The 13,140-nt window shown below is 42.4% G+C and overlaps 1 protein-coding gene across 1 annotated transcript; it reads right to left on the bottom strand.

The window, feature by feature from the left end:
• Window positions 1-8,480: 8,480 nt before the first annotated feature.
• LOC112573626 (elongation of very long chain fatty acids protein 4-like) lies at window positions 8,481-11,669 on the bottom strand. The gene is made up of 8 exons (XM_025254161.1): window positions 11,606-11,669; window positions 11,210-11,335; window positions 10,708-10,895; window positions 10,325-10,408; window positions 10,070-10,126; window positions 9,603-9,717; window positions 9,291-9,418; window positions 8,481-8,924 (listed from the first exon to the last, which is right to left on the bottom strand). The coding sequence occupies exons 1-8, from the start codon at window positions 11,667-11,669 to the stop codon at window positions 8,760-8,762; spliced, it is 927 nt and encodes a 308-aa protein (XP_025109946.1). The 3' UTR covers window positions 8,481-8,759.
• Window positions 11,670-13,140: the final 1,471 nt, after the last annotated feature.

The following is a 13,140-nucleotide window of genomic DNA, read 5'->3' as shown; positions in this document are numbered from 1 at the left end:
GTGTGTGTGTGAAACCTATCCCTCCCCACTTTCCTCCTCCGCTGACACGCAACAGTCTGGCAACACGGAAGGAGGGGAAGAGAGGACGGGAGAAGCGGGTGGAAGCGTGTGCACTCCTCTAACCTGATTGGCGACTTCCAGAAAGCAAGTGTGTAAAGCTGAAAGAACGTGTAATGGAGGTTTCTTGTGTCACCCTTCACCTGTATGTGAACAAGTGCAGCCGCATTTTTCACCTGAACCAATGAGTGGTTTACATAGAAAGCATCTTACATCCTTTCTACACATAATGACAAGCCTCTTTGGGTGTCTGAAAGAATGAGTGAAGCAGCGTTGCATAAACATTTGATTAACTTGAAGCTTAACAACACCCGGCACCTGGAACTTGAAGCACTCTGACTTTTTCAATCACGAAACTAGTAACACACACACACAATTAATTAAACACACCAAAAAAGGCAACACACACATTCCTAAGCCCTAAGGGGTTATCTTCAGGTTTTTCGTGAATGCAAACACACCAAGAATTTTTGTCCATTTAAAGGTCCTCACGGAGTCAGACACAAACTATAGTGTAAGTTACACTTTGAAGTGGACACCAGTCCCTTCAGAGATAACTGGGATTTGTCTTCAATCCCTATTATCTACCTCATCTGACCCTCAGACATGACCTCAAGTCCTTGACCTCCTTCAGGTCCGAACCTTCTGGTCGACGGATGGACGTGGTGGCAGTCAGCTGTGTTCCATCGCTGCTGTTATCTTTTTCAAAGCAAGAAAGAAAAGAAAATATAGAACGGGAAAAAAGAAAACAGAAAGAGAATTTGAGGTATCACTGCTACAGGTCTCTTTGCGAGAGGTCGAGCAGCACGCGGAGAGCGGTAAATATTTCAGACGCTGCCCTGGGAGAGATTTAATTGCAATGGTGATCAACTAGCAATCAACGAAGTGTCCCCAGAATAAGTTACACTGAAGCAATGCGGAGTGAAGGATCCTAAAATAATGCCGAAAAGCAAGTGATACATGTGACCCACACGAGTTACAGTCTTGTAGGATAAGCTAGTGAAGTAATGAGGAATGAACAAGGTTTATCTTTTTGGGTGAACAGCCCTATAGGACTGTTTCCACGTTTCCATGTTTCCAGAGACGTCTTATCTAGAGTAAGAACTTGGCTGGAACTCGGTGCCATTGGCCGCGAATCTCAAAGTTTGACTTCTCCTGTGAGAATCTCACCCAGAAGTGGGTGATTGAACTTCAATATTTAACGAGGAACTCGCTTGTGTCAGGGTGACACACCATGCATGCAGAGCTCTTGGGGTTTGTTGCTGCTCTAAACAGATGATGATGACGATGACGATGATGATGATTATTTTTTTTTAAATGCACTTCACAAAGTAGATCTTGGTTTTACAGGAGAGGAGAACTCATAGAAAAGCATGTAAGACCTAGTGAAAAAACGGGTTTCAGCAGGAAAAGAAAAGCTGCAGTTAATAAAATGAGGTGTAATAATATATTCTATACATTCAATTGTTGACATCTAATTGACACCAGTCCTTCACACAGCCATCATCTAGGCTCGTCCGTCTGACTCTAGGCCAAGATGAGGCCAACTGCTACCCGCCATCCGACCAGCCTCCTCCTGCCGACCTGTCTGTCAATCGCGCGATTGATCTCTTCTCGGTTCCTGATTTCTCTTTGGTGAGGTAAGCTGCATTTACATAACACTTTAAAGACCCACTAGGTTGCAGTCCTAATTCCCCCCCCCCCCCACACACACACCCCAAAAAAACAAAAAACCAAAAAAAAAAAAACCAGTGTAAGCTCGAAAAGAAAGCAGACAAAACTCCATGTTTGTAGGTCATTAAACATCGACATGCACTTGTGAAAAAGAGAGAAAATTTGTTTCATCACATAGGAGATTTGGGGAAATTGTGTTCGCAGGTAAAGAGGTTGATGTTTCAAGGCTCGTGTCTGTTGGCTGGAAGGATGCTCTTCATTCCAGTCTGTGACGTGGTCTCTTGTAAGAATCTGACCCAGGGGTTAGAAAAAATAATTCAGTCGGGTGGGAGTTTAACAGATTTTTTATGACGTGAACACTGGACCCTTTGCCTACTTTACTCAAAACAGGTGAAGTGCCTGGATTCATTAAAAATTTAAAACATTGAGCGGGCATAAACTTTGTTTTGTGATCTCCCTTAGGTGACCAGACCTTGCGTGGTGATCTCCCTTTGATTTCATTTGATGCGCTTCGGGAACCGTTAGTTAGTTGTTTTATTTAGTAGGAAAGTGCTTCCACTTTGAGGTGATTTCGCACTATGAGGAGAAGGGGAGGGAGAGGGAGGAAACCAGAGTACCCGGAGAAAACCTCTGAAGCTCAGCCCTGCGAAAAGGTGTCACATACAATGTCCCGAGACGAGATCTGAACCTGGAGCCGCTCACTGCAGGGATGACAAGCGAGTGTTTTAATCACTTCACAACCATGCGCCCCCTTCGTAACCCGTTCGCCACTCTCATCCATTTTGAGACAAGGGCGTGTAGAACAATGAACAAAAATTACAGTGATTTTAATTAAGTTTTGCGGGTCATTTTGCACACGGAACACAGCAATTAATACAAATAACACTTCTTTTGTTTCCGCACGATAAACACACGTTTACTTTGTGTATAAACACTTGCTTTGGAGGAAACCTGTACGGTGACCTGATATTTTTCTGACCTCGTCCAAACTTTTGACCTAAATTTGTTGCGTCCTTCAGCAGCTTCCTGTCCCCCTCATCTTCTTATCATCAGCAGACGCCCCGGACAGCCCACGTGACCTAGAAAATCACAACATGGAGCGACTGGATGATGACATGGCGCCCTGGCAACCACTTGGATCCAGGCAGAGACCGCTCGAGGCACGTTCACGCTTAAATTTAATATCTGTCCGGACATGGAGCTAATATGCATTTGCAAAGACCTGGTTGGGGGTCAAGGGGCACGAGAGCTAAGTAGTTCTCTCCTTGATAAACAGATACATTAAAATTAATATGTATGGGTTAGGAATAGTTTTTGTTGACTAAGTTTCTTTTTTAATTTACAAATAGTAATTTGAGGCTTTGCAGTGCTTCATCTGAAATCAAAATAATCTGCATCCGCAAGCTGGGTAAAGCCTGGAATCTCTCCCTTCCCTCCACACGCACACACGCTTTCTCAGTCCAACCTTTTTGCCAAACAGCACGAAATTCGTGCTACAACAACGTTGATGGCGCTCAGCCAGCAGGGTGACACCGACAGTCCATCTGTGGATCCCACCACACGCCAACCAAACCAGGAAAGCACGGCTTGAGCCTCACAGTCCGTGTTGGTCGCCACCCAGCGTCCTGTGGTGAGGTCTGATACACCCAACACACACTGCCCGGTGTCATCAGGACATCAGATACATCTAATGAATCATCCATGATACCACGACAGCAACTACATTAGCGGATAACTGCTCCCTCACCCGCGACCCCCGGGGCAGCTCAGAACCTGGGAACCTGGGCAAGGTGAGCAGTTGCCAGACACGAGCTTGTAGTCGAGGGTTTCATTCTCTACACCGCGTAGAGCTCATAAACACTTGCTTCATGTCCCGTGTGATTGAACAGACAGTTTGAGATGTGCTAACGGCGAGTAATCGTGACGTCATCAAAATATGCGGAAATGTCAGCGCGTTGCTAGGTGCTGTTTCAGCCAATGTTGCACCACTGGAATAAACAAAAATAAAGAATTTGTGAGGTTCTGCATCATCGGCGGTTGCAGTGGCGTGAATGCAAGAGCTAAGCATGCTTAATTGCTATTTCGTGTTCCAATAATTTTTCTTATGAGTAATAAAATCTGACGACCAGACTGTGTCACGTGTCATTTCGGCAAACAGCAAACTTGTCATCTGTTCATTGAGAAGGCCGCGACATCTTGTGTCAACCATCACATTCTAGGACCTGCTGCGCTGGTGAAGAGCACTTACCTCCGGTGGTCTGAGGGCAGCTCTCCAAACAGAAGGTTACACTGTGGATAAGATAAAAAGTTTATTCGAGACGAGTGACCAAGCAAGTGATAAATAAGCATTGTGATAGTCACAGCAATCTCTCTCTCTCACCTACGAACACACGTAAAGACACGTATGCATGCAAACATACACTTATAGAAAAAAAATATATAAGCAGAATAATACCAATCTCTGGCATGAACCACTTACACTTCACAACCACACAAAATTCACACTTTGTACAGTACACAGAGTGCAACCAAATATGATTATTTATTTACTAAACAAGTCACAGCTGTCTGTCAGTCTGACTATTATGATAGACAAGTCACAGCTGTTTATTAGTCTATTACACAAGATCAGTGCCACCCATCACAGTCTGTCTACCAACATCTTGTCTGTGTGTTTGTTCTATCTAGACTTGTTTGCTGGCTGTCCTGTATACCTTCTTCACAAACTCCAGAAAGTACAGAGGTCTGCTGCACGTGTGGTGCTTACAGTCAGGAAATCATTTTAATGACGTCCGTGAGAAGTTTTACTATGTTTACTAATTTTGTTGTTGTGGTTGTTGTTGTGGCGTGTTTATGAACTATAGTACTTCTGATTTAACGGTATTTGATGCCATGCTATTGGAAACCCTTCATTAATGGTCAAAGTTTTGTTTACTTGTTTGTTGTCTTTCTTCCTTGCTGTATGAATACGTTATGGTTTGCTGCTTCAGTTGATATCGTATTATAATTAGTAACTTGAGTCCCACGTCTGTCTCTCTCTCTCACTGTAAGCTGGTCCTGGTCTGTGTGTGCGTGCAGTTACACGCTTGGCTTCTGATCATCTCATTAATCTTCTTAGTCATGTATAATAGAAACTGAACTTTAAAGTTTGACCAGCCTGGATATGTATATACAGCCTGCAGCGAAATACACATGACCACGTGAGTACCCCCACTCCATCTCGATTTTTCCTCTCTCTCCAGATCATCACGACCTCCATTTCCATCATTGCAAATTGTTTTCTTGTACAGTTTGTGACGGCTTCACTGTGAACAGCACTCAACCTATAAAACTGCGTGTGAACATGGCCGCCCCTCGCTCTGAATGCGTCCGTACACGTTTTGTGACAACACGGATGACTGGGTGTCTGGTGTCATTAGTCTTCACACTTACAGCAACTGCTCGTGTTTAGACAACCGGTCACACGTCCCTGCGTCCTTCAGTTGAGCTAATTATCTCGATGTTCAATTAGCATGACTAATAATAATAATAATAATGCTGCAGCTACTTAAGTTCACGTTCTTATCATATATCACTGTGTGTGTGAAAGAGAGAGAAAGAGAGTGAGAAAGAGGGAGAGAGAATTCAAGACATCACTAATTCCACTTTCACCCGCACGTTCAGTTTGTTTATAGTTTGTTGACTGTTGTTGGTTTGTTGACTCCAGAATCTCGTAGCCCATTTCGCGCCTTCAGTCGGACTATAGAGCTCCTGGTGACAGAGTTGTCTCGCGAGACTTGAGGTTGGAGCGTCCTGCCTAGCAACCACACACACAAACACATGGTCCTGTCCTTTAGGTAAGTCACTAGTCTCGTCCAAACCAGTCGAGAGTGAGCGGCTCAACCCGCCTTTCACTTGGACCGTTGTAATGGCTCCGGTAGCAAAGGATTGAATATTTTAATGAGGCCATTTGAAGGGCGCAGTCTTGAGACTTTGCCAGTGACAGAAGACTTCAAGCCAAATTTTGTTTGTGCCAGTGACAGAAAATGTGGAACTTGAATAGCATCAGGACATGCGCACGGGCAAAAATCTGTGGTAAAAATGACATTTACAGTTCACCACTACATTGCTTCAGCTTTTAAAATTCTGCACTCAAGCCCTCGTCAACTTCCGCATGCATGCAACACGAGCAGCTCCTAGCTTCCGGTACCCGTACACACGAGTGACACCGGGGCGCGATCACCCCAACCTACTCCTCCCCCCTTCTTATATGATGATGCCACGTGACGAGTTCACACACACAATGCGATATTCTGACCCGCAGTCAGGTGATCGCCGTAACGTCAGAATTTGTCATCTGAAGACCTTACAAAACACACACAGCAGGAATCGTGATTTACAACAATAATTCACATTATTCATCTCTCAAACTTACGTTCATCAAATCACTCATCTCATTGGTAGGATAAGTCGTTATTGATAATGTTTTAATAAATAAATACTGTAAACAGTTCATTGTCTATGCAGTAACTCTTGACTTAAGCGCAGATAATTTTGTTGTGAAGACACAAGTAATGTTGACAAAAGAAAAGAAATTCTCACTTGAGATGTTGACACGCACATTATCATGGTTCATGTATGTCGCCATAGTGACTACAGGTTATGTTAATGTGTAGTGACATTGTGGTTGTCTGTTATGTCCTGTCCGCTACATGCTGTGTTCCTCTGTACTGACATTTATAATTGTGATTACTGCACATTTTCATGTCGACGCTTTGTACACGCTCGACTAAAAATTAAATGCAGCCAGGGAGGTAACTCCAGCACAACCCCCAAAAAGTCACAGAAATCTTAGTTATTTCCCTTTATTCATCTGTCTTGCGTGGTCACGAGATTTTAAAAGCGGTTTTCTTGTTGATGACTGGACTTAAAGTGAAAAATGTATAGGTATACTGTTCACACAGAGTGACAGTTTCGATGCAAAGACAGCGTTTGTCACACAAACTTCCCACCAATACACCCACTTTCTCTCACTCTACAACTCATTCACAACTAAAAAATGGTGAAAGATGGAAATCTCTGACAATGCTGCACGAGATTGTGTCAATAAGAACAGCGTAGAGGGATTTCAGCAGAACTTTAATCTATATTTTACTCTGGGTTTTTTAAACATCAATATCACTTTTTTGCTGTCTAAATGTTGTTGTTTTTTTCATGGATTTTCTATCACAAAATCTTAGAAGAATAAAAGTTAGAAAGCGCATGTAGGAAAATGTAATAAACTTATAAATAGATACAAGATTTCAATAGTTTAAGGAGCTACATTTCGAAATAATATATCTATATTTTTTTTAATCAAATCATTTGTTCCAAACCACATTCTCCATTCCAAACAAGCAAACAAATAAATAAACAAGCATCCCGCCGCCACCACAAAAAAAAAAAAAAAAAAAAAAAAAAAAAAAAAGAGAGAAAAGAAAAAAAAAGAGTCAAAATGTACCAGTTTTGTATCATTTCTTTTCTTATTTGAGCTGGTTTTGTAAGATGTAAAATACTGCAAACAATTAGAAACTATGTAGCCCTCCACGACGAACTGAGTCTTAAGTCGGAAATTTGAGTATTTTCCGGATAGTTTTAACCAAGGAATCCTTTTTTAAACATAAGTCAAACTTCACAAAATTGACCCTATCACCTTTCGGGGCATGTAGTACAAAACTGTTAGGCAGTTCGTCGTGGAGGGTCACACATGTTAATGAATACATGTACTGTACAGTGTACACGATTATACACTCAGACAACAAATGACACAATCGCTCCTAACGCGATTTTCTTTTAATAATTGCTCACTGTTGTGTCTTTACGAGTGCACATCAGTCGATTGTGCTTTATTAACGACCTTTTGCAGAAGTCACATGCTTAGAAAAATAAAATTATTGTTTGTACTTGAGTTCGACTTTTTGAAGAAATCGCGTTCAAAAGTATAAAAAGTGAGTTTGAAGAGAGTTTCTTTGTCTACCATGGTGCACGTGAAGTGAGCCTCTATCTTACCGGAGCGGTAGTTGTAGGGGCAAGGATTTCGTGTCCAAAATTAAAAAGCGGTATGCAGACCCCCAAATGTTGATTTAGCCCTAAAACAGTAATTATAGAGTGATGGCAAAGATGTCTTGGCATAAAGAAACGATAAGCAGTGTCCGCGGGGTCTGGACACCGAGTTATAACTTAGGAAACAGAACAATGTTCCTTAAGTTTTCCATTTACCCTGGGGCGACGATTTACTATCATTTCATAACTAAAGCCCCTGGAGACTTAATTTAGTTTTCCAATAAAAATGTAGTCAAGCGTAGCAATGGCATGATAGACATGACCAAGTGATAGCGAAAACGACCAAAAAATGCATTATGACATTGTTTTTAAGAGATTTATTTCAACAGTTAAGCAAATGATCTTGTATTTCTATTATAAATTATAAGTGTCATGGTTCGTGGAATGAAAGGAGAATAGTTGACCTCCTTACTACAGCCCCTCTCACTTACGACCTCATTTGGGTGGATTAATGGCGCTTTATTTAATTTGATACAAAAGTTTAAGTGATTACTATATTTTGTTTACATGTTGCCTTACTGCCATATGTAAGAATAAAAGAGCTATGTAAAGATAACAACAAAACCCAACAACACACACACACACACACAGACGAAAAACAGAAAGAAAAATACTGAGAGTATATTTTAAAATCCATTTGATTTCATGAAGTTAAGGGTTTGTGTATGTATGTGTGAGTTTAATTATCGAAAAAATTCGTAGTGTGGTCTGATCACTAAATCATTAGTCACTAAATGTTTCTGTACGTGTCCTGACAATGAAAGGAACCAACAGACTATGGAAAGACTTCTGACATTACACAAAAAAGCCTCAGTTGTCTAAAAGGTGTTTAGATAAAGATGAGAGATGTCGGGGTGGGAAGAAATCACCGGACAGCTGCACGGCTACCTTCTTTTACCCAGCAAAACAACTTCTCCAGATGCTGGTTTCTCAATGTGTCCTGTGTCTCACTGGCCCTTGTCCTTGCTGGAGAAGGACCTGCGGTAGAAGTTGATGAAGAGCAGCAGATAGGTCAAGCCGTACACCAAAGCTGCGTAGGAGAAGCCTTTAGGGAAGTCGCACTCAGCCACGATGTTGACGAGTGTGAAGGCCAACAGAATCACAAACTGGGCCTGCAAATACAAACAGGAACAAGTAAGGTATTGGTAAGTAGATACAGACTGAAACAGAAACTAGCAAAGCAGGGACTCGGTGAGAATGGTAGGTGCTAGCCTTATTATCAGCACAAACACCAGCACTGTTTGCCAGCAGTAGAACTGGACAGGAGAAGAGGCAGAGGAAAAAAAGAAAAAGAATAATTGCAGCAGTCGTACTAACAAATCACGAACAGTGAATAGAGATCGAGTGAATAGAAGACAAGCTGAACTTTCACAATATGCTATAATCTCAAAATGGTTAACAATTCAACGTTTCGTCAATTGAAGGTAAGGTGCCTGGCCAAACTGAAGACCATGAACACACAGACACACACTACTCACGATCTCCAACATTGTGAGGTAGCGCTTCCACCAGAGGTACTTCTGGACACTCGGTCCCATGGCGGCCAGTGCGTAGTAAGTGTACATGATGATATGGACGAACGAGTTGAACAAAGGGTAGACGAGAACTGAAACAGATCGCACATCAACTAATTTTAGTTACTTCACTTGCTGGTTCGTCTTCGGTTGCCTCTAAATGTTTTCCCGCCCTCCCGCTGTCTGCGATGTGCTGTGCCGTGCATTGCCATGTTGTGTCATGCTTTGATGTGTCAGAATGTGTCATGGTGTTGTAGTTGTAGTGCTGATACTCACACTGCCCGCCGGGCACATACTTGAAAACGACCCAGGAGAAGACAAACATGCTTGAATGGTGATACACGTGCAGAAATGTCACTTGATTAAACTTCTTCCTCAGGATGAAGAACACCTGTGCATGCGCACACACACATGAACACACAAATAGAATCACATATACACAAAAGGTAAATAATTAAGAAGGTAAATCAAGTAATTATTATGTAATAGGCAGCAAACAGAGAATGCAGCAAAGGAAAAGTACTGAACACCTACACGAACACATACAACCACACCTGTACTCATATAACCATACGTATATACTCCAAGACAATACATACACATATACATATAAATGCATAGATAAACATATACATACACACACATACAGACACATACAGACACATACATACAGACACACAAAACACTCACGAATGCATGTACCTTATGGCGAGAAAGAGACATTAGAACAACGGAGTACGTACTGTGTCGGCCATTTCCAGTAATTTCGAAAACACAAACAACCATGCTCCGTGATAAATCTGCAAGACAAATAAATAAATAAATAAATAAATAAATAAATAAATAAATAAATAAATAAAAATCTCTTCTCGCCTGACTTAGCACACGTACCTGGAACTAAACCATGCTAGACGTTCGAAACCAATTCAGTCCAGACCAGAAGAACAATATCTGGACCTACCTCACAAAGGTGAAAGGTCGAGGGAGGCGGTGCTTACCAAAGCCGAGTGTCCTTTGCTGTGGGCCTCCTCCACCGTGGTGCAGACGAAGCTGTGGTCAGTGGCAATGGTCAGGTAGGCACCCTGCACGCACGTGTCATTCAGAATATTATAGAATAAGTGAGGGCAAGTCCTGGGGCAACATGGGGAACTCTATGGCAAACATCTTGTTTCCGAGGTTTAAATTGCAATGTCCACATCTTACAGATGGTTCAACCCTGGAGTCGTAGATACAAAACTGTGGCAAAGATGCCCTGGGGTCATCTAAAATGACATTCTACGCGTGTTGTGTGCCTGCGTGTGTGTGTAAGCCTGCCCATAGGACCAGGATAGGCACTAACCTCACCAACCAACAGACAGAGAGAAAGCCCAGTAAGTCTCACCACTGTAAACATGTAGACTGACAAGACAACCATGAAGAAGTTGTAGACGATCAGCAGCAGGTTGAGCTGAAAAGGTTTGCACATGGACATCAGCCGCGGGCCCTGTGTGGCGGTCAGCAGGTAGAGGACGACGACAGCGGCCATGCTCTCACCTCCCCCCATTAAAGGGAAGTCACTCGCATGGGGGTCTGTGGTGCGGAACGGAGTGAGACTCAGTGAGAAACACAGCTTCATGGTGCTAGCAAGTGAGGGTGAGTTGGCAGTTTTACCTCAACTACCTTTGTCTTCTCCCAAGTGTGTGTGACAGACAGACAGACAGACAGACAGACAGACAGACAGACAGACAGACAGACAGACAGACAGACAGACAGACAGACAGACAGACAGACAGACAGACAGACAGACAGATGATTTGGTGTTAAAACAGAGGCTTATTATTATTGACATATAAAATGCCCGATTAGACCCAGTCCAACTGCATGTTATGTAACAGGATGCGCACCTCCCTTTGGCAAGATATACCACTCCTTCTCCGCGTTCATGGCTGGAAGTGTCATGACAGGACTGGCAAAGCCCGCGACTTGTAGTCGACTGAACTGCACTTCCCGACACTGGCCAATGCCCTGGGCTAACAAATGTCAGAGTTTTAGCACTTTCATTATCAACACTGCGAAGAGACTGGCAGACAAGTAGTTTGATGATAAGGCCAGACACGCTAAATTGTCTTTTTGTCTATTTTTTATTTGTCTTTTTAAAAAAGTGATAATCACATCTGATTAAAACAACGAGAATTATCAATATATACAAATATGCAATAAACACAAGAGAAACTGTATTTTGAATTTGCTATTTTTTAAGTATGTTGAGGCCCCCAACAGTCCACTGGCCAAGTTGTCACCTGGGCGATGGGTTATAAATCTTGACCACTGACACAGGACACAGTGTTGAAGATTGTAAGACATCCCAACTTCCCTGACTCGGTCCAACATCAAAGGGTGACCATGGGACCCCCAAAAGCGGAAGAGACAACATGTCCTCCAGGTATGAAAAACTCCGTCTGGATGAGACTTTAAGTTGTGTGTAATATCACTTAGTACTAATTTCAGTTGTGTGGAAATAGGTGGGTGAGTTTATATTTTCAGGGTAGATTTCAATGCCCTCCTCCGGGGACCGTGCAATCGATTTAAGGGAAGCAGCCATCAGACAAAGTTCGTAAAGACCTGTCTGGATTTCTACAGTTTGATTAATACAGTACAGGTGAACTTGTCAAGAAACTCTGTGTCACTGTCACACTCTGTATTGTACAGGTGGTCAACTGACACTACATCTTACACATCACTAATTCTTTCTTTCATCATTTAAACGACATTCTTCACGAGATGTACATACCTCCCAGAAACTCTGGTAGAGAAAGGATGGTGTGAACACTATGGCCTCTGTTCTGAGACAGAACTTGCCGGTGGGTGGTCAGCTCAGCATCTGTTGCCCAGTGTACCTGGCGTTGAAAGTTAAGGGGCCGACAGTCTTGCACACCTCACTCTTTTCCCAACGTTCCTCCCACCCCAGCCTCCATCCTTGCTGCCTTCCGGGAAAGTGTGAGGATCGAGGCGGGCTTTGACCCTTGCCCGTGTATTGTAAATTGCTCTGATGTAAGATAATTTAAATCATTTGCCCTGCGCTTGAATATTATGTTGGTCATGGTGTATGATCCTTACAACTGATAATCTTGAATTCCTTTGTGCATCATGTTTTTGATTTTGGGAGGGCAAAGTGCTCTGGCTGATGGCTGATGGCTGATGGACACTGGAAGATGAGAGAGGAAGGATTATGATATACATGTATGTAAATAATGGGTTGCTTCCTGCACTCATATGACTGATAAGATTGATAAGATTGCGGCTGCAGATGTAATACATAAAAACAACTCCTCCTCCTCCAGCATGGATAAATGTTTACCATTCATGAACACATATTTAGCATGAGTTCTTGTTAGCAATCAGCTCAAAGGTAAACAAATCAACAGGCTTATCACTGATTATTCAAAACCAATGCATGCAGTGGCAGCACCATGATGGCTTGGCTGGCTGGCTGCCAGTTGTTTGTTTGAAGTTTGTTCCTGTGAAGAAAAGACTGACACTTAAAAACTTCAGGAGGAACCAGTGGATGGAAGCTGGACAAAGTGTGTCGCCATTCTTTAGTGACTAGATGACAAGCTGGATATCAAGCTGGCTACATCTAACTTGTAAATTTTGTCTTATTATCCAACACAATATTCATATCAGAATGTCTACAATCCCTGTTTAAATATCTCTCTTTTTTCCTTATTTCTCTATCTTTTCCATCTCTCTCATATACTCTTGGCTTCTCACTTTCTCTTCTCTAATTTCATATCTTCACCCTTTGTAAACATCGTCAGTATGTATATATATCTCA

This window comes from Pomacea canaliculata, linkage group LG10 (assembly GCF_003073045.1).
Source record: "Pomacea canaliculata isolate SZHN2017 linkage group LG10, ASM307304v1, whole genome shotgun sequence".
NCBI lineage: Eukaryota > Metazoa > Mollusca > Gastropoda > Architaenioglossa > Ampullariidae > Pomacea > Pomacea canaliculata.
Note: the sequence above shows the minus strand (reverse complement) of the source record. Positions and strands in the feature narration are given on the sequence as shown.